At 37.5% G+C, this 26,508-nt stretch overlaps 1 protein-coding gene and 2 pseudogenes across 13 annotated transcripts in view; 2 read left to right on the top strand and 1 right to left on the bottom strand.

Annotated features, from left to right (window-relative positions):
* IFT56 (intraflagellar transport 56) overlaps window positions 1-26,508 on the bottom strand; it is a 61,132-nt gene that overhangs the window by 11,892 nt on the left and 22,732 nt on the right. For 12 of the 13 annotated variants that reach the window (XM_055115428.3, XM_055115436.3, XM_055115435.3 and 9 more), the window contains 8 exons: window positions 18,711-18,785; window positions 14,476-14,578; window positions 12,824-12,879; window positions 11,324-11,377; window positions 10,377-10,440; window positions 1,504-1,592; window positions 1,208-1,291; window positions 161-230 (listed from right to left, as the gene is read on the bottom strand). In XM_055115428.3, the coding sequence (XP_054971403.1) occupies window positions 161-230; window positions 1,208-1,291; window positions 1,504-1,592; window positions 10,377-10,440; window positions 11,324-11,377; window positions 12,824-12,879; window positions 14,476-14,578; window positions 18,711-18,785 (595 nt within the window). Of the gene's footprint in view, window positions 1-160; window positions 231-1,207; window positions 1,292-1,503; window positions 1,593-10,376; window positions 10,441-11,323; window positions 11,378-12,823; window positions 12,880-14,475; window positions 14,579-17,647; window positions 18,786-26,508 lie in introns of those variants that run through there. The other variant, XM_055115439.2, reaches the window with a different exon arrangement.
* On the top strand, window positions 5,317-6,429 carry LOC129398359 (male-specific lethal 3 homolog; annotated as a pseudogene).
* On the top strand, window positions 6,429-7,300 carry LOC129398362 (male-specific lethal 3 homolog; annotated as a pseudogene).

The following is a 26,508-nucleotide window of genomic DNA, read 5'->3' as shown; positions in this document are numbered from 1 at the left end:
ACTGAGTAGCATTAACAACCCTTAATTTCAGTGTTTACTAATTCTACAGAACAAAATGCAAAATAAAATTAGAAAACTTTCAATGTCATTTCCGAACAGATTATGCAACCAAAAAGAAAAAGAGGATTCTTCTTGTAACATTTAAAAAAAGAAGACTCACAGCACCGAGCTAACCAGCTGAGGTAAATGTAATCGTTTTTCATCTTCTCACTTTGGATCAAGAGGAACGCCTGCAAGAAGAGGAAAGAAAGGGAATACACATGAGGATGCTTTTGCAATAAAAATACCCATTATTGGCTTGCCTTAGATCGATGATCACTGTAGCATTATAGATAGCCAAATTCTATACAGGCTGCTAAGAAAAGTGAGGGACAAAATTGTGGTGATTTTAAAGTATTACACCAGAAATTGATATTACAAGTTGACAAAAAGTTGGTAAGGATATAGAAGATTTAAACAGAATAATTAACAACTGTATGATACATATTCTTTTTAAGCATATATGACCATGCTACACACAGGGCAGTAAGGCAAGCCTCAACAAACGGCACATGCCACTATACTCAGCTATTTTTTAAAAATTTTTGTAGAGATGGTGTCTCACTATATTGCCTAGGTTGGTCTCGAACTCCTGAGCTCAAGTGATCCTCCCACTTTTCAGCCTTCTGAAATGTTGGGATTATAGGTGTGAGCCAGCTCGCCCAGCCCAGAGCACATTCTATGACCACAAAAATACAATTAAGTTAGAAATCAAATAAGAAACATATTGATAGTCATCAAGCTATATACTTATGATATGTATACCTTTCTGTACATACGTTATATTTCTATAAAATTTACTAAAAAGGGAATATTTTAATATGGTTATAAAATCTATGTCTATTCACATTGTACTTTTTTTTTTTTTAAGAGACAGGGTCTTGCTATGTTGCCCAGGCTGGAGTGTAGTGGCTATTCACAGGCACGATCATAGTGCACTGCAGCTTAAAACTTCCAGGCTCAAGCCATTGTCCTGCCTCAGCCTCCCAAGTAGCTGGGACTACAGGTGTGTGTCACTGCACCTTCTCCACAGTGTACTTTTTCATGCATCCTAAGAACAGAGGAATCTTTAATAATCCTTAACCCTTGACCATTTTATTCCAGTGAGAAAAAGATAAGGATGTTTTTAGATAGAATCATTCAAATGCTTTCAAAAGCAGGTACCCACCTCTTCGCCCTCACTGGTATTGCCTGTTGCAGCTTTGGCTTGGGCATAATTAAAGTTAAAGATGTCATCATTATAGAAGTAACTCTGAAAAACATCCCAAGAACAGGTCACACTGAGAATTAACATATAAAATATAACCATCAGTTATACCAGATAAACACAAAACTAACCTTAAGGATTAGTTGATGCCACTAATGCCACCACAGAAAATGGGCCATCTCTAAGGGTATCTTATCTTCTCTGACACATTCTATAGTATTTTGTATATAAAGTCTTGTAGATAATTCTATACTGACCTTAAATGAGTTGAGGTAAATCAAAACATCATCAAATTGCTTAAGCAGGAAGAAACAGGAAGCCATGCACTGCCTCCCTGGTATTGTATCTGAAATGGAGGGGAAAAAAACCCCACATATATTCATGAGACTAAAATCCTCTTTAGCTGAAGTTTGAGTTATTTAATAATTTAGAGACAGGAAAATATTCCAAAATATCTTTCTAGATTCTGACATTATACATTTTGTTCAGTGGACAAAACCCCAATATAATGGAGGTCACAGTTCTTGAGAGTGACCAATAATCTCTCTGGGGATTAACTCCCAGAGTCCAAAATGAACACACGCCCTGCAGGTTCATTAACTACGACATTACCCAGGTCATTTTCCAGGGCTTTGATGCTCTCATCCAACATGTGCACATTCAATTAGTGTGGCCTGGTCTCCATTATCACTTTTCTAAATCAACCTAGCACTTCCAATCTCTAACGGAAAAATAATTTGCCATGGAACCATTTGATTCTGATCCTGATTCAACTTTTTGCCTGATACCGGATTCCTATTTGAGTGGTGGAGGATTAGTATAACTCCCACCCTTGCCACAGACATTCCTAAGGCTCCTTATCCTGTTTAATTTTTTTCCTTTAGCATTTATCACAGTCTGATATACTAGGTACATTTGAGATATATATATACACACATACACACACACACTATATATATGTATATCCGATCAGATATACATATAAAATATAAAACCATCAGTTATACCAGATAAACACAAAACTAATCTTAAGGATTAGTTGATGCCACTAATGCCACCACAGAAAATTTTCTGGTATATTTGATGAGATGTACATACATACAGTATATATATATCTGATATACATAGTATATCAGACTGTGATAATTGATAAAGGAAAAAAATTAAACAGAATAAGGAGTCTTAGGAATGCCTGTGGCAAGGGTGGGAGTTATACTAATCCTCTACCACTCAAATAGGAATCTGATATCAGGCAAAAAGTTGGGTAAGGATCAGAACATACATATCAGATATACATATGTAGTATAAATATATATATACACACACACATTATACATATATATGATATATTATTTCTTTTTTTCTTTTCTTTTTTTTTTTTTGAGACAGAGTCTTACTCTGTTGCCCAGGGTGAAGTGCAGTGGTGCGATCTTGGCTCACTGCAACCTTCGTCTCCCGGGTTCAAGTGATTCTCCTACCTCAGCCTCCCAAGTAGATGGGATTACAGGCACACGCCACCACACCTGGCTAATTTTTGTATTTTTAGTAGAGGTGGGGTTCCACCATGTTGGCCAGACTGGTCTCGATCTCCTGACCTCGTAATACGCCCACCTCAGCCTCCCAAAGTGCTGGGATTACAGGCGTGAACCACCGCACCTGGCCACTATATAGTGTTTCTGGTCCATCTGCCCTACTAGACTTAAGTTCCATAATGGTTGGGAGTTTTGTTTGTTTACTGCTGTATCCTCAACAGCTCAATAAATTTTTATTGTGTGAATGAATGAATGAAATGGGGAAAATTGTACTAAATAACCAGTGCTGGTGAAACATTTGTGAACGTCCAGGAGTGATAAAAATATTTAATTTTCAGTTCAGCGTGAACACTGTTACTCAGAATAGATGCCAGGCATAGACAACCAGTACAGGCAGCACCATATTGGTTCATGCTGGCTAACTAGCATCTCTTTTTATACCCCTTTCTCAAATCTTTCACTGAATCTTGGCTGATGAAATACTGTAATCATAAAAATGAAGTTTCAAGACTACGAGTGGGCAATATAGGTGAACATTATATAACTGTGGCAGAAAGAAAGCATTTTCTAAGCTTAATACCCATGCAAGAAATCATTATAGGAAAAACTTAATTAAATATGGTTTTAATATTTTTTATTAATCTATTTTTTTAAATTTTTGTGGGTATGTAGTCCATATATCCATACTGCATATGGATATCCAGTATATTTTGATACAGGCATACAATGCATAATAATCACATCAGGGTAAATGGGGTATGCATCACATCAAGCATTTATCCTTTCTTTGTGTTACAAACAATCCAATTATACTCTTCTAGTTATTTTGAAATATATAATAAATTATATTGTTAACTGTAGTCACTCTGTTGTGCTGTCAAATACTAGATCTTAAGCCGGGCGCGGTGGCTTACGCCTGTAATCCCAGCACTTTGGGAGGCTGAGGTGGGTGGATCATTTGAAGTCAGGAGTTCAAGACCAGCCTGGCCAACATGGTGAAACCCTGTCTCTACTAAAAATACCGGGCGTGGTGGCGGGCGCCTGTAGTCCCAGCTACTCGGGAGGCCGAGGCAGGAGAATTGCTTGAACCCGGGAGGTGGAGGTTGCAGTGAGCCGAAATCATGCCACTGCATTCCAGCCTGGGTGACAGAGCAAGACTCCATCTCAAAAAACAAAACAAACAAACAAAAACCAAATACTAGATCTTATTAACTCTAATTTTTTTTTTGGAGCCATCCTCACTGCCCTCCCACTCCACTACCCTTCCCAGGCTCTGCTAACCATCATTCTACTCTCTATCTCCATGAGTTAAAGTGTTTTAATATTTTTTAGCTCCCACAAATAAGTGAAAAGTGTGTCTTTCTGTGCCTGGCTTATTTCACTTAACATAATGTCCTCCAATTCCATACATGTTGTTGGAAATGACAGGATCTCCTCTCATTCATCTCATCTCATCCTTTTTATGGCTGAACAGTAAGTATTCCATTGTGCATATGTACCACACTTTCTTTATTCCTTCACCTGTTGATGGATGCTTAGAGTGCTTCCAATTCTTCGCTATTTTGAACTGTGCTGCAATAAACATTGGTTTGCAAATATCTCTTTGATATGCTGATTTCCTTTCTTTTGGGTATATACCTAGCAGTGAGATTTCTGTATCATATGGTCATCCTATTTTTAGTGTTTTGAGGAACTTCCAAACTGTTATCCATAGTAGGTGTGCTAATCTACATTCCCACCAACAGTGTACGAAGGTCCCTTTTCTCTACATCCTCTCCAGCATTCTCTGTTGCCTGTCTTTTGCATAAAAGCCATTTTAACTGGGGTGAGATGGTATCTCACTGTAGTTTTGATTTGCATTTCTCTGATGATCAGTGATGTCAAACACCTTTTCATATACCCATTTGTCATTTGTATGTCTTTTTTTTTCTTTCTTTCTTTCTTTTTTGAGATGGAGTTCCACTCTTGTTGTCCAGACTGGAGTGCGATGGTGTGACCTTGGCTCACTGCAACCTCTGCCTCCTGGATTCAAGCGATTCTCCTGCCTCAGTCTCCTGAGTAGCTGGGATTACGGGTGCCACCACCATGCCCAGCTAATTTTTTGCATTTTTAGTAGAGACGGAGTTTCACCATGTTGGCCAGGCTAGTCTTGAATTCCTGATGTCAGGTGATCCACCCGCCTCAGCCTCCCAAAGTGCTGGGATTACAGGTGTGAGCCACGGCACCCGGCCTTGTATGTCTCCTTTTAAGAAATGTCTGTTCAGAGCTTTTGCCCATTTTTAAATTGGATTGTTGGACTTTTTTCCTATTGAGTTGTCTGGGCTCCTTCTATATTTTGATTATTAATCCCTTGTCAGATGGCAAATATTTTCTCCATTCTGTGGGTTCTCATTTCACTTTGTTGATTGTTTCCTTTGCTGTGCAGAAGCTTTTTTCACTTGATGTGACCCCATTTGTCCATTTTTGCTTTGGTTGCCTGTGTTTGTGCGGTATTACTCAAGAAATCTTTGGGCCAGGCTGCTCACACACGGTCGGGAACCTCGTGCTTTGTTGTTACTGTTTGCACCGCCTGATGCCAATGCGGGCCGCCAGTGGAGGAGGCCTCTGGACTAAAGTTTCTGTCTTCATGTTAACTCTCTCCTCCAGTGTGGCCCAGCGCCAGGTGGGCTCCCATGGGACGCCCTGCCGTCAGACCCAGATTGTTAATGTTATTGTTGGGAAAGACAAAAAAGGCAGAAAGATCCCAGAATATCTGATCCATTTTAATGGCTGGAACAGAAGCTGGGAAAAATGGGCAACCGAAGATCATGTGCTTCATGATACTGATGAAAATCGTAGATTACAGCATAAATTGGCAAGAAAAGCTGTAGCTCGCCTGAGCAGCACAGGAAGAAAGAAGTCCTGCAGGTTGCCTGGTATTGATTGTCTTAAAAGGCCTCCTCATTGATGAAAAAGATGAAAATGATGAAAACTCATTAAGCAGTTCCTCTGGCAGCAGCAAAGGATGAAGAAATAAGTGAAGAAAGTGATATTGAAGAAAAGACTGAAGTGAAAGAAGAACCAGAGCTTCAAACAAAAAGAGAAATGGAAGAAACAACAATAACTATAGGAATACCTGAAGTTCTGAAGCAGCAGCAGGATGATTGTTATTACATTAACAGGAGGAAATGGTTAGTGAAACTTTCATGCCAGACCAACATCATAATGATTTTGGAAGCATTTTGCTCTCAATGCAGCCTTTTCAGCCAATGAGAGGCCTCGTCACCATCATGCTATGCCACATGCCAATATGAACGTGCATTATATCCCAGAAGAAAAGAATGTTGACCTTTTTAAGGAGATGGTGGATGGATTAAGAATAACCTTTGATTACACTCTCCTGTTGGTTTTACTCTATCCATATGAACAAACTCAGTATAAAAAGGTGACTTTGCCAGGTGCGGTGGCTCACACCTGTAATCTCAGCACTTTGGGAGGCCGAGGTGAGTGGATCACCTGAGGTCAGGAGTTGGAGACCAGCCTGGCCAACATGGCGGAACCTCGTCTCTAGTAAAAATACAAAAATTAGCCGGGCATGGTGGCAGGAGCCTGTAATCCCCAGCTACTCGGGAGGCTGAGGCAAGAGAATCGCTTGAACCCAGGAGGCAGAGGTTGCAGTGAGCCGAGATCGCACCACCGCACTCCAGTCTGGGCGACAAGAGCGAGACTCCATCTCAAAAAAAAAAAAAAAAGGTGACTTTGTCCAAGTTTTTTTTCCAATTAAGGAAAGTGCCACAAACACTAATACGATCCAGGAGGAACTCTCTCCCAGCCTGCCTTTGTTGAATCCATCCATGCCACAGTCCACAGAGAGTCAGCCAACCATTAGTGAACCAGCCACCCACAAAAGGCGCAAAGCTGAGTTGGAAGCATTGCAGTCTCTGAGGCGGTCCATGAGCCACACCACCAACTGTGACAGACTTTCTGACAGCAGCACCTCACCTCAGCCCAAGCGCCAGCAGCAGGACACATCCGCCAGTATAACCAAGCTGTTCCTGCACCTGGAAAAGAAGACACCCGTGCATAGCAGATTGTCTTCACCTATTCCTCTGACTCCTAGCAAGGAAGGAAGTACAGTGTTCGCTGGCTTTGAAGGGAGAAAAACTAATGAAATGAACGAGGTCCTGTCCTGAAGCTTATGCCTGACAATTACCCACCAGGTGACCAGCCGCTTCCACCCTCTTACATTTATGGGGCATAACATTTGCTGCGATTGTTTGTAAAACTTCCAGAAATCCTTGGAAAGATGTCCTTTTCTGAGAAAAATCTGAAGGCTTTGTTGAAGCACTTTGATCTCTATTTGAGGTTTTTAGCAGAATACCGTGATTACCTTTTCCCAGAGTCAGCTTGTGTCGCTGCCTGTGAGGTGCATTACAGCAGCAAGAATCTCCGGGCAATTTATTACAGTGTTGATGGTTCTGTAAGAACAACTCCTCTATCTAGCTCAGTGCTCTGGGTTCCAGATGAACAACTATCAAGGTAGTGGGTCTTTACCCAGAGCACAAATACAATGCCCACCTGGCGGCTCTGACAGAGGTAGGCCCTGAGTTGCCCACATACTGTAGTTATTCTGTTAGGAATTGTTTCCTGGGTGCCTATAGTGCTCTGACACAACACTTGCTACTGTGCAGGCCATCTGTGATGGCAGGAAAAAAGCAACTGGGTCCACAGTGAAATGTTCGTGGAAGCATACATAGGTTAGGCTATTTCAATAGACATTGCAGTTAATTAGCTAGAACCACATTGTTTTTTTATTTGTTAGCATTAAGTAATTTTTTTTTTTTTTGCAAATTGGTTTCATTCTTTTGATGAAGCTGAGCAACTCTGTCCAACAAGGTTTAGTTTGTACTTGGAAACCACAAAGTAGTCTCAAAGTATTTTAGAGGGACTCGATATTGACGGCAAAAGAAAATTTGCAGCTACACATTTGCTTCTAACAGTTCCCTCTCTATGAAACATTATTTTTGGTGATCTAAAGAAAGCATTGTTTCTTGTTTGAGATTTTACAGCTATACTTTGCTGTGTAATGTTATGGTTACCTTTCTGTAAAATGTTAGTTTTGGTGATCTATATAAAGCCTATCTTGTTTGAAAGAAAACAAAAACAAGAACAACAACATAAAAAGAAGTCTTTGCCCACACCAATGTCCTGGAGAGTTTCCCCAATGTTTTCTTGTAGAATTTTCCTTATTTAAGGTCTTAGATTTCAGTCTTTAATCCATTTTGATTTGATTTTTGTATAGGGTGAGAGATGGGAGTCTAGTTTCATTCTTCTGCATATGGATATCCAGTTTTCCCAGCATAATTTATTGAAGAGACTGTCCTTTCTCTACAGGTTCTTGGCACCTTTGTCAAAAATGAGTTCACTGTAGACATATGGATTATTTCTGGGTTCTCTTAATGTGCTCCATTGGTCTATATGTCTGTGTTTATGCCAGTACCATGCTGTTTTGGTTACTTTAGCTCTGAGGTATAATTAGAAGTCAGGTACAGTGATTCCTCCAGTTTTGTCCTTTCTGCTCAGAACAGCTTTGGCTATTCTGGTCTTTTGTGGTTCTGTATAAATTTTAGGATTGTTTTTTCTATTTTTATGAAGAATATCATTGGTATTTTTGTAGGGATTGCATTGAATTTGCAGATTGCTTTGGGTAGTATGAACATTTTAACAACATTGATTCTTCCAATCTATGAACATGGAATATCTTTCCTTTTTTGTGTGTCCTCTTCAATTTCTTGCATCAATGTTTTATAGTTTTTATTGTAGAAATATTTCACTACTTTGGTTAATTCCTAAGTATTTAATTTTATTGGTAGCTATTATAAATGGGATTACTTTTTTGATTTTCAGATTGTTTGCTGTTGGCATATAGAAATGCCACTGATTTTTGTTTGTTGGTTTTGTATCCTGCAATTTTACCACATTTGCTTATGAGTTCTAATAGTTTTTTGGTGGAGTTTTTAGGTTTTTCCAAATATAAGATCATATCATCTGCAAACAAGGATAATTTAACTTCTTCCTTTTCAATTCAGATGTCCTTTATTTCTTTCTCTTGTCTGATTACTAGCTAGGACTTCCAGTGCTGTGTTGAATAACAGTGGTGAAAGTGGGCATCCTTGTCTTGTTCCAGATCTTAGAGGAAAGGCTTCCCACTTTCCCCATTCAATATGATACTAGCTGTGGGTCTGTCATATATGGATTTTATTGTTTTGAGGTATGTTCCGTCTATACTCAGTTTTTTGGGGGATTTTTATCATAAAGGGATGTTGAATTTAATCGAATGCTTTTCCAGCATCAATTGAAATGATCATATGGTTTTTGCCCTTCATTCTGCTGATATGATGTATCCCATTGATTTGCATATGTTGGACCATTCTTGCATTCCTGGGATAAATCTCAGTTGGTCATGATGAATGATCTTTTTAATGTGTTGTTGAATTCTGTTTGCTAATATTTTGTTAACAATTTTTTCATCCCTCTTCATTTGAGATATTGGACTTTAGTTTTCTTTTTTTGATGTGCCTTTGGTTTTGTTTATCAGGGCAATACTGGTTTTGAAGAATGAGAGGAAATATTCCCTCCTCCTTTCTTTTTTGGAATAGTTTGAGTAGGATTGGTATTAGTTTTTCTTTAAATGTTTGGTAGAATTCTACAGTGAAGCCAATGGGTCCTGGGCTTTTCTTTACAGGGAATCTTGTTATTATGGCTTTGATCTCATTACTTGTTATTGGTTTGCTCAGGTTTTGGATTTCTTCATGGTTCAATCTTGGTTGGTTGTATGTGTCTAGGAATTTATCCATTTCTTCTAGGTTTTCCAATTTACTGACATATCATTGCTCATAGTAGCCTGTGGTGATTCTTTGAATTTCTGTAGTATTGGTTGTATGGTGTATACATATTTGAGATGAGGGTCTCACTCTGTTGCCCGGGCTGGAATGCAGTGGTGTAATCACGGCTCACTGCAGCCTCAACTTCCTGGGCTCAGGCAGTCCTGACACCTCAGCCTCTCAAGTAGCTGGGGCCATAGGTGTGTGCCACCGTACCTGGCTGATTTTTTTATTATTACTTATAGAGATGGGGTCTCCCTATGTTGCCCAGGCTGGTCCTGAACTCCTGGGCTCAAGCCATCTGCCTGCCTCAGCCTCCCAAAGTACTGGGATTACAAGCCTAAGCCAGCATGCCTGGCTGGTTTTAATATTTTTATATGGAAAAAAATATCATAGGCAAAGTTTAAAGGCAAATGACCTACCAGAATGTGACAAAAGTTAATGCTCAAAAGAGCTCTTGAAAACTCAGTAAAAAATAACATTTTATATCTAAAACTGATTCAAAGTTTTAAAACTCTCAGGAACAAAACAGGAAATTTACTCTATTTATTCTCTTATCCCACTTTCGCTGAGATGTTGAGAAAACTAATTCCAATATTCTCTCTTATTTCTGACCTCCCGCTTTATAATGTGAAGCCTAATAGATACATCCCCAGACAGAGAATCAAACTTCACAGTCAATATATGCCCCACTCCAATTATGAAGCAGATCATAAGTACAGATTTCAGACATACCACATTCACTAGCTGATCCTCCCACCAACTGGAAGAACTGTTGGGCAATTTTCATATGATCCCTCTGAAAAACAAACTGAGCTGATATAGAGGAATAAGGTAAAAATATTTTATTTTATTATACTATATGGTTCTAACATATTTGTCAGGATTTAAATATACCTTTGTTTTAAATCTTGCCCCAAACAATACTAATTCTCATTAACATAACAACTAGACCCGAAACTGAATTAAAACCTGTGCAGGGACAGGCAGAAGAGAAGAAAAAGAATCAAATCCTTAAATTCTATCCTAAAACTTCATTAAATGAACTCAATCATTCTACAAATACCTATTGCTCTTTTACCATATATCAGACCTTGGAACAGGAGCTGTAGATATAACAAGGAGTATTTATTAAACTCATTTATTTAATAAATATTTGCTGCCTATCTACTATACAAGGCACTGCAGAATGAACTTGAGATAAAAAGATTTATTTGTATCCCATTTTGTTCCAAAAAGAACAAAGAACGCTGTATTAAGATGGAAAAGAGCTTAATTTTAGACAGTGTTTTGGTGTTTATAAAAATAACTTCTCCAGAGAAACAATTTTCCCCACTTTACAGATGCCAAAATTATAGCTAGATATATGTAAGTTAAAAAAAAGTCGCTGCAAATAAGAATGAAGTTGCGCAATGATTTTTAAGTTTGTTATTAAATAAGTTGCTATTTAAAAATTGGACCCTTTTAAACAAGCAGGAGTCTTTAGGGTTACAAGTTTGTTTGTTTTTTTGTCTCTAAATAACATAACATTCTTTTCTCAGTGGAGTCTGGATTGGGGGATATGGAGAAATAAAAGGAGCTACAGGAGAGCCTATTGCTGCTTGCACTTTGATAGTCATTTTGTTCTCTTCCATACACTTATAACTTTGCAACCTATAGATTATCAGTGATTTCATACTCACGGAACCCATTTCCTGGCCAAGGGCTGCATTGACCACTCCTTTGAGAATATACTCCTAGAAACATGGAATAACACTGATTAAGAGGAATGTGGAGCTATGAGATCATTTTCAAATTAACTCCTTGCATTAACTCAGTACTTTATATAAATTATCAAAGATTACCCACAGTTACTTTTCTCTGTTCTATCCCTGGCTTGAATGAAAGAATTAGGAGACACTCATTTAGTTTCCAGCAGCCAAGTATCTATATAACAAAATTTACCATATTTGTAAATTCTCAATCTTAAGCAAAAATAATTCAGTGGAAGCTCCAGCAGATAAGTTTCATTTTATTTCAATTCTATGGGAAAAAAAGTAAAATGTTGATATAATAATTTTTATTACCTTCTCAACCACTGCCATTCTCTGTGACCATATCATATATATTATTTTTCTTTTCCAATTTTTTTTTTTTGAGACTGAGTCTCGCTCTGTTGCCCAGGCTGGAGTACAGTGGCGCGATCTCAGCTCACTGCAACCTCCACCCCCAGGGTTCTAGCAATTCTCCTACCTCAGCCTCCCGAGTAGCTGGGATTACAGGCCCCAGCCACCACACCCGGCTAATTTTTTTGTATTTGTAGTAGAGACGGGGTTTCACCATGTTGGCCAGGCTGGTCTCAAACTCTGGACCTCAGGTGATCCACCTGCCTTGGCCTCCCAAAGTGCTGGGATTACAGGTGTGAGCCACCACTCCTGGCCCCTTTCCAATGTTATAGTAACTTTTCTTTGCTAGTAATCCTTTTCCTAAATAAAAAAAAAAAGTGTCCTCTGATATCCATTTATAAGGTATTCTCTCTTTTGGAGTCCTGGGGCCTCATTTGTATCCCTTTTTTCAGACTTGGATCAATTCTTTAATAGATACCCTCCCTAGCTAGCAGCTTTATCAATCTTTCATTTAAGAGAGCTCACAAAGAACAGCATGAAAGAAGCTGAATCTTTTAATATATTTGAGAAATATACTTGTTTAAACTCCATGGGGTCTGGAAATATTTTTCATTCAGTCTTTCATTCAATAAATGGAATGTTTACTATATACTTTATGCACATAGTGTTAGAGATACAATATAGACACAGTCCCTGACTACAAGGAGTTAACGATCCAATGGGGAAGAAAGACAAGTTACAGACAATTTATGAGATAATTGCATGTATCTAGTTGTTAGTTTCATCAGAATTCTAAATTTTCATATTTCCAAATACTAAAGGAATTTTCCAAATTTCCTTACGCTTTTTGACAAAGTGACTACATATAAGGGAGTTTAAAAAATCAAAAAGCCTAGAACATTCATTCTCATATCACAAGTCGCATATAACATTCCTAAATGAATACACATGGTCTTTTCCTGGGATTCTACAGGCAGGAGTCTGCCTAATTTTCTCTAATATGACTTCCAACTAAATTTCTGAAGTTCCACTTTTAGCAGAACTTGGTTAGTAAAAATAGAAAACATTCTCAGTTACCTGAGGAGTAGTAGGTTCCAGGTCCTTAATTAAGTTATAAGCTTCTTGTACATCATCTGAAATACAACAAAGTAATTATACTAGTCTGTATTCCAGAAAACCCTCCTGAAGCAGTCCTCCCAAAAGATAAGATCCTTCAGTACTTAAATATTCATGGGAAATATGATCTGTTTTATCTGTCTTCTAACTCTCCATGTTCGGTGTTGAGTAGTTATGCTAAAAATAACCAAATATCCTTAGAAAACTCATATTAAGCCATGAAGTACCTTAAAAATTGTTGAAGCTAAGAACATGGATGAGGCATTCTATGCCAATGGCATTGTATTAGATAAGAAAAGCAATGATTTTTTTAAAAAAGAGATACATATATATATTAAGTATATAGGAATTAAATGACATGAAGTCTGAGATTTGCTTTAAAACATTTCAGGAACAAAAAAGAGGTGATGAAAAAAGAAGATTGGAAATATCTTGAAAAGTGCTGAATCCAGGGTATTTGGGTGTTTATTGTACTATTTATTTTTGTCTATGTTTGAAATTCTCCATAATAAAAATAATTTATAAAATATATAAGTTGTTTATTTCATTCTTGTCCAAAACATATTCTTTTTGCTTTTATATAAAAGAGAGGCCGGGCACGGTGGCTCACACCTGTAATCTCAGCACTTTGGGAGGCTGAGGCGGGCGGATCACCTGAGATCAGGAGTTCAAGACCAGCCTGGCCAACATGGCGAAACCCCGTCTCTACTAGAAATACAAAAATTAGCCAGGCATGGTGGCGCATGCCTGTAATCCCAGCTACTTGGGAGGCTGAGGCAGGAGAATCGCTTGAAACCTGGAGGCAGAGGTTGCAGTGAGCGGAGATCACGCCACTGCACTCCAGCCTGGGTGACAGAGTAAGACTCTGTCTCAAAAGAATAATAATAATAAATAAACAAATAAAATAAAGTAGGACTGTTTGCAAGTTCATATTCTTATTTTAATACATACATTTTCCTCCATGAGGAATATGTTGTCCTGGTTGGTTTCTGCCATGCACCTAAGAAGGCCCACATTGTTAGTCCAGGGCCCACGACCAAATGCCACCACAAATGCATGGTGGCTGCTACCCTGTACTCATAGCTGTTAGAAAAGGCTGCTTTAGGCGTGTGTCTGACAATTTTAATCTTACTTAGGGGCAATAAATATCACATCCTCTTTGAATCATAGTATTTCTCATAAGCAGCCTGGGGTACAAAGAAACAGAAAGGCAGACAATCAAAGCAAATAAGAAACAGTTAATACTTTTTTCAAAAGACACAAGAAAATGTGAATGTACATTATGCAGTGGGGGAAACTAGAAAAAGAAAAAAGAACTGTAAGGGAAGGGGAGGAAAAACAATGAAAAAGAAAGAATGGATAGAGAATAAAGGATAGCAAAATAAAAGGAAAAAAGAAAAAACAGAATGAGGGAGAAGGTAGGAAGCGACAGAAGAGGAAAGAGGATAAAAAAAGGCACAACAAATAACCACCAATAAACTTGTTCTATGAACTTGTTGCAAATATATTTTTGGAAGTATGGATTTAAAAAGTGAAGCAAATAGTTCCATCAGACATATTTAACTATTCTAAAATATCTCATTGTAAGTAAGACCAGGACAAATTTTTCTTACCTTGACGAAGGTAGTAAATCACCAAGTTTAGCCTAGCTTCAGGAATGACATCAACTAGGGGAGGTAAAACCTGCAAAGCCCCTTCACCTCCTCGGAAAACAACCTAGAGATACAGAAATCATGCTATTATGGCAATAATGATGTATATATTTATTGGTGACAATGTTTAAGGAGCTGGCATATATAACTGGGTTCATGATATTCAACTAAAATAGCTCTGGGAATCAGTTGATATATTGAGAGCTTTTACTATTGGCTGAATTTATTATTGCCTACCTAATCCCTATGCTTCTTACCTTCTCTCTTCTTTTCTCTCCTCTCTGCTTTTGATCCTTCTTAACAGCCTTGTCATAATTAAACATTTTATTTTTAACCCTATGTAAAACCTACCTCCATTATCACTCTCTCTATACCCTTGCCCTTCTTTTTTATTCATAGCACTTATATCTTTATTTTATTGTATATTTCTTTATCTGTTTGTCTGTTACATCCACCAGAATATAAGCTCCATATGGCAAGGAACTTTGCATTTACTGTGTATTCCTAGCCCCGAGAACTGCGACTAGTATAGTTGGCACTCAGTTATTTTTTGAAAGGACGAATATATTTTTGAAGCTCTATTGATGAATATGACCTTGACTTCATTGAAAGAAAGCCGTGATCTAAATTATAACAATATACACCTACTGTATACTCACAAAAATTTAAATTAAAAAGATTTAAAAATAAAATTATAACTATGAGAAATAGAATAAAAGCATAACCCTTATTGTGTACATCTCTTTTCCTCTTCATAAGAACTGCAGAAAACTCCTAAAGTACCCAATAATTAACAAAACTCTTTTCTAGGCAGACATTCTACATCAAAAACTCCATAAAGGAATTTATATAACCTTTCTGAGCCTGTTTCCTCATCTCTAAATGGCATTAGTAATGCCTACCTTTCAGGTTATTATGAGGATTAAATGAGCAAAAGTGGGCTAAATGTGTGGCACATATTTCAGTGTTTCATTGAATTAATTTAGTAAACATTCATTAGCATGTACTATATGCCCACTACTGTAACAAGCACAGGGGTTATAGCAGGAACAGGCCACTCCCCTGTCACCACAGACTATTCAAGTGGGGACAGACCTCCATAAAGCAAACAAATAAATATGTTATCAGGTGATAATAAGTGTTACAGAGAAAAGCTTAGAAATCAAAACAAACAAACAAAAAAATCCATGAAAGGACAATTTATTTTGCGTACTGTTGTATTTCTAGAGCCTAGCATAGTGTCTGGAATGTAGCAAACTGTTTCACCAATAAATGCACAGAAAGCAAGGTCATACAGCATGAACTACAAAATCTCTTCTCTCGACCCCGAAATATCTATTTAGTGCTTTTTTGGTTCCTTTTTCAGATATTCCCTTCTTTTGCCGAGATTAATTCATTCACCTGTCTTCTTGATCCCATGACTTCTAACTCCATCTGAACCTCTTTTCTCCATTAATTATTGTACCTTCAATCTTCCCAAAGCCCTGGTCCTACTTCTCACTTTAAACACACACAAGGGGTTTTTGTTCTCTTGAAAAATCTTCCACTTGGCCCCACTGTTCCCACTGTTTCCTCTGGATAGTGCCCTATTTTTCTCTTTTCTTCCAATGCCACACTTCAAAAGTATGTGGCTTACTGCTTCTACTTTCTTCTCATCCTCTCACTCCTTAACCTCTCAAAACATTGGCTTCTGCTCTCAGCATACGAATAAACTCACTCTTAGGAGTCACAAATTAATCTCTTTAGCCAAATTCAATGGACTTTTCTGTCCTCTTGCTCCATGATGTATCTGCAGTTTTGACACTGATGCCGACAAGATGACAATAATAACAACAATGCCACTTTCTTTTTTTTCTTCTTTTTTTTTTTTTTTTTTAGATGGAGTCTCGCTCTGTCACCCAGACTGGAGTGCAGTGGCACGATCTTCGCTCACTGCAAGCTTCGCCTCCCGGGTTCACACCATTCTCCTGCCTCAGCCTCCTGAGTAGCTGGGACTAAAGGCACCTGCCATAACACCCAGCTAATTTTTGTATTTTGGTAGAGACGGGGTTTCACCGTGTTAACCAGGATGGTCTCGATCTCCTGACCTCGTGATCTGCCCACCTCGGCCTCCCAAAGTGCTGGGATTACAGGCATGAGTCACCGCACCCGGCCTATCAATGCCATTTTCTAAATGCATACTGTGTAAAGCACCTTACACATATTACCTCATTTAATCCTCCCCCAAAAAAGCAAGATAAGTACTTTTTTTTTTTTTGAGATGGAGTCTCCCTCTGTCGCCCAGGCTGGAGTGCAGTGGCGCAATCTTGGCTCACTGCAAGCTTCACCTCCTGGATTCAAGCAATTCTCCTGCCTTGGCCTCCCAAGTAGCTGGGATTACAGGCGCATGCCACCACGCCCTGCTAATTTTTGTATTTTTAGTAGAGGTGGGGTTTCACCATGTTGGTCAGGCTGGTCTTGAACTCCTGACCTTGTGATCCACCCGCCTTGGCCTCCCAAAGTGCTGGGATTACAGGCATGAGCCTCCGCGACCGGCCAAAATAAGTACTTTCATTTTCCCTATTCTACATATGAGAACACAGACTCAGCAATGTTAAATGACTTACCCAAAGTTATAAAACTAGTACATGGTAGAACTTGATTTTGACCTCAAATCTAACTTCAAAAGTTGATGTTTTTTAACAACCACTTATATTGCCCTGATATTTTTCAGGTTTAAAAGAAAATAAAAGTAATATGTGTTCACTGGAAAAAAATAAAGTATTATGAAAGAAAAATTTCCATATTGTTACTTCTCTTTCTAATCCCACTCTCTAAGAATTATCCCTATTTCATATGTTCCTTTCAGTCATATATTTATATAGTGGTTCTTTACCTTAGCTGTATATTGTATCCACCTGGGATGCTTTAAAAAAAATACTGATAGCTGGGCTCCAGACCAACCATTAAATAAGATTCCCTGGGGATGGGGCCCATGCATCATTAATTTCAAAAGCCTCCCAGGTGATTAAAATGTGCAGTTGTAAATGACATTACATTATCTAGATGCTTCTTCTTGTTCGCCCTTTCTTGTTTCATTTGTTGATACTCCTTCTTCCTGTCCCATAAATACAGATGCTGTTTTGGAACCATATTTTTCTATTTTTAATCCATTCTACAATATTTATTTCACTTCAGCAATTGAAAACCTTCCATATTAATCTGTCAAGACTCTACAATAACTCCTAAATCTATTCTCAAGTCTTTATCTTTCTCTAAGCTTAAATTCCAGACTATTATATAACCCATAATTCTCCAGAAAAATTAATCTGGTTTCAATTTAGAAACTAAATTTGAAGTTAAAAGACTACATGCAGAAACTCATAGTAGTAACTATCCAAATAAAACTGTATCTGTGATGGAGGCCTGAATTAGATACGAAATGGAGTAAATATAATATACTGCCAACAAGAAGAGAATAGGATTTAGTAACTGAATAGAGATTGGAGATAAAGAGAAGGGGAGTCTAAAACAGCTGTGGTTTACTGGAAGAATTGGTACTACAAAAAAGGAATAGAGAAATCAGAAGCAAAAAGCATAGTTATTATTATTGCCACTTCTGGATGAAGAATCTCAGTAGTATTAGATGATTTGCCCAGTGTTCCCAGGTATCTGAATTGAGAGCAGCTGTTCTGCATCTCACTATATTACTTGGTCAATAGAATCATAATCTAGCCCTAAACCCAACCACCCATCCAACTTGAGTGTCTGCTATTCCCCACTACAAATTTACTGTTCTAGTAAGATCAATCTGCTCACAATCTTTTACATATGTCAGCCTCATTCTAGCTCCATGTCCTTGACTAGAATGAACACTCTAAATCTCAGCCATTCTTCAAAGATGCAAAAATATTTCCCATTTATTTTAAACCACAGGGGGATATGTTCCTTTGTCTTTCTCAAAAAAACAGACACCTGGATCTACACTGCCTTGTGCTTCTTTCCAAATATTAAATATATTCCTGTTCTCCCAACAAGGATTTCCTTAAGGAAACAGATTAGTACTTTAAAACTTATCTCCTCCACAGTGAGGAGGGGTTCCCTTGGAGTAAAGCATTATTTGCTGGCGCATCTCCTTTTATTCGTCTTTCTAATTGCTGTGATGTACCAAAGCAGAGTAGGACTGAACTCAGTCAAGACGGGAAATCGTTATTCACCAGATTGTGCCTGATGAGTTCTTTAGCAAATTCAAAGGATGAAGAAGCATTGTCCATCAAGCTTTTGAGTTCTGCCTGAAATTTAAAAAAGAAAGGCTTATGAAAATGACAAGTGTATAGTTCTTATACCACATATTGACACATGGTTTATAATTTACAAAGAATTTAACATGCTATTTCATTTGATCCTCATGACTCTAGGTCAATGTAATTATTATTACCCACATTTTCAAATGAGAGCAATAATAAATGAAAACAATGAGGCTTATAAAAGTTAAGTGACTTGGGCCGGGCGCAGTGGCTCATGCCTGTAATCCCAGCATTTTGGGAGGCCAAGGCGGGCGGATCACAAAGTCAACAGATTGAGACCATGTTTCCTCTGGTCAACGTGGTGAAACCCTGTCTCTACTAAAAGTACAAAAAAATTAGCTGGGCGTGGTAGTGCGTGCCTGTAGTCCCAGCAACTCAGGAGGCTGAGGCAGGAGAAACACTTGAACCTGGGAGGCAGAGGTTGCAGTGAGCCAAGATTGTGCCACTGCACTCCAGCCTGGCAACAGAGCGAGACTGTCTCAAAAAAAAAAAAAAGTTAAGTGACTTGAAACTTATACTAAGCAGCAAGTTTGAAAACTGGGATACTCAAGTCTGAAGACTACTAGAGTTAGTTTTTTCTTTCAGTGTCAAAGGTGATTAACGAACTAAGCCTTAAACAACTAAGGTTGATTCTTTAATCTGAAAGGAGATGTTAATAAATCCTCCTTTCTTCCCTTTTCTATTTCTATTAGTGGGTTGCTAAGCTTTTCTGGATAAAATCATTAAATTCTTGATTGTTCTTCACTAACTACCACAAACTCGTTCCGCCTGATCTCATAGTTGGGAGTGCATGTCTGCTCAGCAATTTTTTTTTTATCACTCTTCTCTTGTCCACAGTACAATTCCAAAATTTTGGGTAATATTAGATTACATCAGCAGTTTTCAAGCTTTCTGGTCTCAAGATCCCTTTTATACTCTATAAATGGTCTCAAAGAATTTTTGTTTGTGTGGGAAATAGCCATCAATACTTATCGTATCAGAAATTAAAACAGAAAATTTTAAGTATTCAATTCATTGAAAATGGTAGTAATAATATGCCTTAAAATATGTTGGAATTAACATTTGGTCTCAATTTCAGAGCAACTTGTCATTACTGAAAATAAAAACAATTAAATTTTTTTAAAGTTTAAAAATAACAATAATAAACCCCACTACACATTGACATACATATTTTTTACTTTAAAAAACTGTATTTATCAAATCAAAAATTTAGTGAGAACAATGTTATTGTTTTACATTTTTTGCAAATCTCTTTAATGTCTGGCTTAACAGAAGATAGATGGATTGTCATATCTTTATCTGCATTTGATCTATTTTGAGACCATATTGTGCCAGGTGACAAGGACAAAAAAGAAAGCCCAATACCAGCACAAGGTGGGAAGTCTAGTGAAAGACCCTTCCCACAATCAGCAGGAACTACTAAAGAGCTACACTGGCAAAGGAAGGATAAAACAGAATTTTCTATGAACTTTTTGGGGACCCCTTGTACATAAATTAATAAAATAAAAAAACAGTTATATAATAGGATTAAAAACAAAAGTTGGTTTTTGAAAAGACTAAAAAACTGTGAAAATGTAAATGAAATTATCAAATTTTTAGAAAAATACAACTTACCAAAAATAACACAAGAAGAAACAGAAAACATGCATAGTCCTATAACCACTAAAGGAACTGAATTAGGTAATTTAAAATCTTCCAAACCTAGACAGTTTTGTCAATAAGTTCTACCAAACATTTAAGAAATATAAAAGCCAATCTTACACAAACTCTTGCAGAAAACAGAAACATATGGTACCTGCTTCAATTCATTCATTTTCCTTTGAGATAAACTTTGTACCAAATCCTGACAAGAACTATACCATAAAAGCAAATTATAAACCAGTCAAACCATTATGTATTGATGCAACAAATTAAATAATAGCTATCTAATATGTGATATGTAAAGAGAAGAATGAACCATGATGAAGCTGGGTTTATTCTGGTATAACGTTGATTTTTAAAATTTTTTGTTTTTTGAGACAGGGTCTCACTCTGCCACTCAGGCTGGAGTGCACTGGCGCCATCTTAGCTCACTGCAACCCCTGTCCCCCAGGCTCAAGTGATCCTCCCACCTCAGCCTCCCAAGTATCTGGGACCACAACCACATGCCACCACACCAGGGTAATTTTTATATTTTTAGTAGAGATGGGATTTCACTGTGTTGTCCGGGCTGGTCTCAAACTCCTGACCTCAAATGATCCGCCTATCTCGGCCTCCCAAAGTGCTGGGATTACAGACGTGAGCCACCATGTCCAGCCTAAAGTTGATTTAACAATAGAAAATACTTCAAATAATTTGCCACAAGAATAAAGGAAAATGATATGACCGTCTTAATAGACGAAGAATACAAGATGTTATACTTCAACATCTGATCCTTATAAAACCTCTTAGCAAACTAACACTACAAGGGAAGTTCCTTAATCTGATAAAGGATATCTTTAAAAATCTACATTAAACATCATACTTAATGATGAAATACCATTTCTTAATGATAAAATATCATCAAAAGCTTTTCCTTTGAGATAAAAAACCTTACAAGGATATTTCTTTTTTTACTTTGTTGGTTTTTTGTTTGTTTGTTTGTTTGTTTTGAGATGGCGTCTAGCTCTGTCGCCCAGGCTGGAGTGCAGTGGCGCAATCTTGGCTCACTGCAACCTCTGCCTCCCAGGTTCAAGCGATTCTCCTGCCTCAGCCTCCCAAGTAGCTGGGATTACAGGTGCATGCCACCATGCCTGGCTAATTTTTGTATTTTTAGTAGAGATGGGATTTTACCATGTTGGCCAGGCTGTCTGGAACTCCTGACCTCAAGTGATCCGCCTGCCTCTGCCTCCCAAAGTGCTGGGATTATAGGCACTGTGCCTGGCCGGGTAGGTATGATTTCTTAGATTCTGTTGCATACTTCTCATGCTTTGGCAACCCACCACCACACCCCCACTGTCCCTGTCATCCCACTGCAATCACTTGGTGAGTAAATGAATGACTAGATATCTTACTTCACTGATTATATATATAGAAAAACATCAATATACAGAGATACATTAAGACAGCTAGAAGCAAATCTAACAAAACACGTAAAAAGACCAATACAAAGGCCAAGCATGGTGGCTTATGCCTGTAATCTCACTGCTTTGGGAAGCCAAGGCAGGCGGATCGCTTGAGCCCAGGAGTTCAAGACCAACCTTAGCAATGTAGTGAGACCTGTCTCTATTTAAAAATTTTAAAAAATTAGTTGGACACAGTGGCATACACCTGTAGTCCCAGCTACTTGGGAGGCTGAGGTACAAAGATCACTCAAACATGGAAGGCAGAGGTTATAGTAAGCCATGATCCAGCCACTGCACTCCATCTAGGCTGGGTGAAAGAGCCAGAGCTTGTCTAAAAAAGAAAAAAAAAAAAAATCCAATACAAAAAAAAGCACAAAACCTGACTAAAAGAACTTAAAGGTCTGGCCGGGCACGGTGGCTCACGCCTGTAATCCCAGCACTTTGGGAGGCCCAGGCGGGTGGATCACCTGAGGTCAGGAGTTCAAGACCAGCCTGGCTAACATGGTAAAACCCCATCTCTACTAAAAATCCAAAGATTAGCAGGGTGTGGTGGCGGATGCCTGTAATCCCAGCTACTCAGGAGGCTGAGGCAGGAGAAGCGCTGGAACCCAGGAGGTGGAGGTTGCAGTGAGCCAAGATCACGCCACTGCACTCCAGCCTGGGCAACAAGAGCAAAACTTCGTCTCGAAAAAAAAAAAAAGAAATTAAAGATCTAAATAAATGGAGAAAGATACCATATTCATGGTTTTAAAGACTTAATTTAAAACTATCAGTTATCTCCCAACTCATCCATGGATTCAAAGCAACGCAATTAAAATCCTGACAGGTTTGTTTTTGTGTTTGGATTTGGCAGGCTTGTTTTAGAATTCATACTGAAAGATAAAGAGCCAAGAATAGCCAAGACACCCTTGAAGAACACTAACAAGATGGCAAAACTTGCTAGACCCACTACATGTGAAACTTGATTACAAATCTGTAGTAATTAAGGCAGTATGGTATTGAGGGCAAGGATACACAAATGGATCAACAGAATACAGAGTTCAGAAGCAGACATATCTAAACACTGGAATTACTTTCCAAAGGTGGCGGAATAGTAGGAAAAGACTGATCTTTTCAATAAATGGTCTGAAACAATGAGTTATTCTCATGGAAAAAAAATAAAATTTGACCTCTGCTTCACAGTCTACACAAAAATCAATTCCATGTAGAATATGGACTTAAATATAAAAGAAAATCAGGAAATAAACAACATACCCTAAATAACAAATGGGCCAAAGAAACCAAAAACAAAATTAGAAAATACTTTGAGATAAATGAAAGATACAATATAACAAAACTTACGGGATGCAGTTAAAACATTTCTTAGAGGAAATTTTATAGTTGTAAATGCCTATATTTAAAAAAGAAAATAAGAAAGACCACAAATTAATAACCTAACTGTAAAAAAAAAAAAAGAGAAAACTAAACATAAAGCAAACAGAGGAAGGGAAAAATAAAGATTAGAGCAGAAATCAGTTAAACAGACAAGAAAATGGAGAAAATCAATGAAACTAGAAGCTGGTTCCTTGAAAAGATTAAGAAAACTTATAGCTAGACTGACCAAGAAAAAAACAACAAACTCAATTTACTAGAATCAGAAATGAAAGAAGGCAATACTACTGACCTTAGAGAAATAAAAAGGATTACAGAGGAATACTGTGAACAATTATAGGCCAATATATTAGATAATTTAAGTGAAAGGGACAAATTCCTAGAAAGACATAAACTATCAGAACTGACTCAAGAAGAAATACTATTAATAGACATACAACATGGATGGATGTGCACAGATTGAAAGACTTAATGTCATTAAGATAGCATTAACCCCCAAACTGATCTTTAGAGTCAATGCAATCCCTAAATAAATTGGATTAATGATTTAAAAACTACAATGAAATAAAAAGCCCAGGCCCAGACGGCTTCACTGCTTAAAATCATACCACTTAAAGAAGAGTTAATACCAGTTCTTCATAAACTCTTTCAAAACACAGAAGACGGAACTTTTCCCCTTATACTATGTGGCTAGTATTACCCCAATACCAAAACCAAAAAAAAAATTACAAGAGAAGAAAATGACCAATATATTTTTTGAATATGGACACAAAATCCTCCAAAAAATTCTTAGCAAATGGAATCCTGTAATGTATTAAAAAGATTATTCACGATGACCAAGTGAGATTTATTCCAGGAATACAAGGGTGGCTTAACATTCAAAAATCAATTAATATACCATATCAATAGAATAAAACCCAAAAACTAAATGATCATCTCCATAGCTAACAGAAAAAGCAGTTCCATTAACATCCTTTCATGATAAAAAACATTTGGAAGTTCCCCTACCTGGAAAGAACATTTACAAAAAACCCACAACAAACATCATTCTTAACAGTGAAATACTGGATGCTTTCCACCTACGATCGGGAACAAGACAAGGATATCTGCTCTCAGCACTTCTATTCAACATTGTACTGAAGGTTCTAGCCAGGGCAATTAGACAAGAAAAAGGAAGAAGAGGTATCCTGACTGGAAAGGTAGTAGTAAAACTATCCTGATTCACAAACATAATCTTATATATAGAAAATCCTCCCCAAAATCTGCAAGAAAGCCAATAAATGAGTTCAGCAAGGTTTCAGGATACAATCAATACAAAAATCAGTAGTACTTCTATTCTCTTGCAATGAACAATTCAAAAATGAAATTAAGGGAACAAGTTAATTTACAATAGCATCAAAAATAATAAAGTACTTAGTAATAAATTTAACAAAAGAAATGTAAAACTTGCCCCATAAAAACCGCCAAATATTGCTGAAAGAAATTTAAAAACACCTAAATAAATGGAAAAACATTCCATGTGAATGGATTTAAAGACTTAATGTTATTAAGATAGCATTAATCCCAAAACTGATCTTTAATGCAATCTCTATCAGAATCCAATCTGGGTTCTCTGTAGGAATTGATAAGCTGATTCTAAAATTCATATTGAATTGCAAGAGATCAGAGTAACCAAAACAATCTGGGAAAATAAACAACAAATTAGGAGGCTGCATACTTCCTGATTTCAAAACTTGCTCTAAGTAAGGAAGATAGTGTGGTATTAACGTAAGGATACACATATAGACCAATGGAAGAGAACTGAGTCCAAGAAATGAATCCATTTGTCTATGGTAAACTGATTTTCAACAAGAGTGCCAAGACCATTCAAAGGGTGAAAGAATAGTCTCTTCAACAAATGGTGCTGGAATAACTGGATATTTACATGCAAAAGAATAAAGTTGGACTTTTACCTCATGCCATTTACAAATGTTAATTCAAAATGGATCAAAGACCTAAAAGCTAAGATTATAAAACTCTTAGTGGAAAACACAGGGGAAAATCTTCATGACTCTGGACTTGGCAATGGAATCTTAAATATAACACCAAAAGTACAAGAAACAAAAGGCAAAAAAAAAAAAAAAAAAAAAAGGATAACTTTGACTTCATCAAAATTAAAAACTTTCGTGCTTCAAAAAAAATACTATTAAGAAAATGAAAACATCTATAGGATAGGAGAAAGCATTTGCAATTTGTGTATCTGATAAGGGACTGAACCTAGAATATATGAGAACATGTGAAACTCAATAATAAAAAGACAACTTATTTAAAAAATGGGCAAAGAACTTAAATAGACATTTCTACAAAAAAGATATGCAAATGGCCAACAAGCACATGAAACAATGCTCAACATCATTAGTCATCAGGGAAATGCAAATAGAAACCACAAGATTCCACTTCACACCCCTAGAATGGCTAGAGTCAAAAAGTCAGATGATAACAACTGTTGGCAAGAACGCAAAGAAATCAAAACGCTTATATACTGCTGATGGGAATGTAAAATGGTGCAGTTTCTTTGGAACAGTCTGGCAGTTCCCCAGACAATTACATATAGAGTTACCAATAAACCTGAGAGAATTGGAAACATACATACAAACAAAAACTTACACAAAAAGTATAATGTTTATAGAAGCAGCATTCGTAACAGGCAAAAGGTGGAAACAACACAAGTGTCTACCAACTGATGAATGGAAAAAACTAAAAGAGTTATATTCATAAAACGAAATATTATTTGGTCATAAAAATGAATAAAATACTGATAGATGCTACAACATGATGAACCTTGTAAACACTATGCTAAGTAAAAGATGCCGATCATAAAGACCAAATATTATATGACTCCATATATATATATGAAATATCCAGAGCAGGCAAATATATAAAGACAAAGTATATTAGTGGTTGCTCAGGGCTGGGGGAATGGGGCAATAGGGGTTGATAGCTGAAGAGTATGACTTTTTTTTTTTTTGAGACAGAGTATCGGTCACCCAGGCTGGAGTGCATTGGTGCAATCTCAGCTCACTGCAACCTCCGCCTCCCAGATTCAAGTGATTGTCGTGCCTCAACTTCCTGTGTAGCTGGGATGACAGGCATGCGCCATCACGTCCGGTTAATTTTTATATTTTTAGTAGAGACAGGGTTTCACCATGTTGGCCAGGCTAGTCTCTAACTCCTGACCTTGTGATCCGTCTGCCCTGGACTCCCAAAGTGTTGGG

The sequence above is a fragment of the Pan paniscus genome, chromosome 6 (genome assembly GCF_029289425.2).
Source record: "Pan paniscus chromosome 6, NHGRI_mPanPan1-v2.0_pri, whole genome shotgun sequence".
Lineage (NCBI taxonomy): Eukaryota > Metazoa > Chordata > Mammalia > Primates > Hominidae > Pan > Pan paniscus.
Note: the sequence above shows the minus strand (reverse complement) of the source record. Positions and strands in the feature narration are given on the sequence as shown.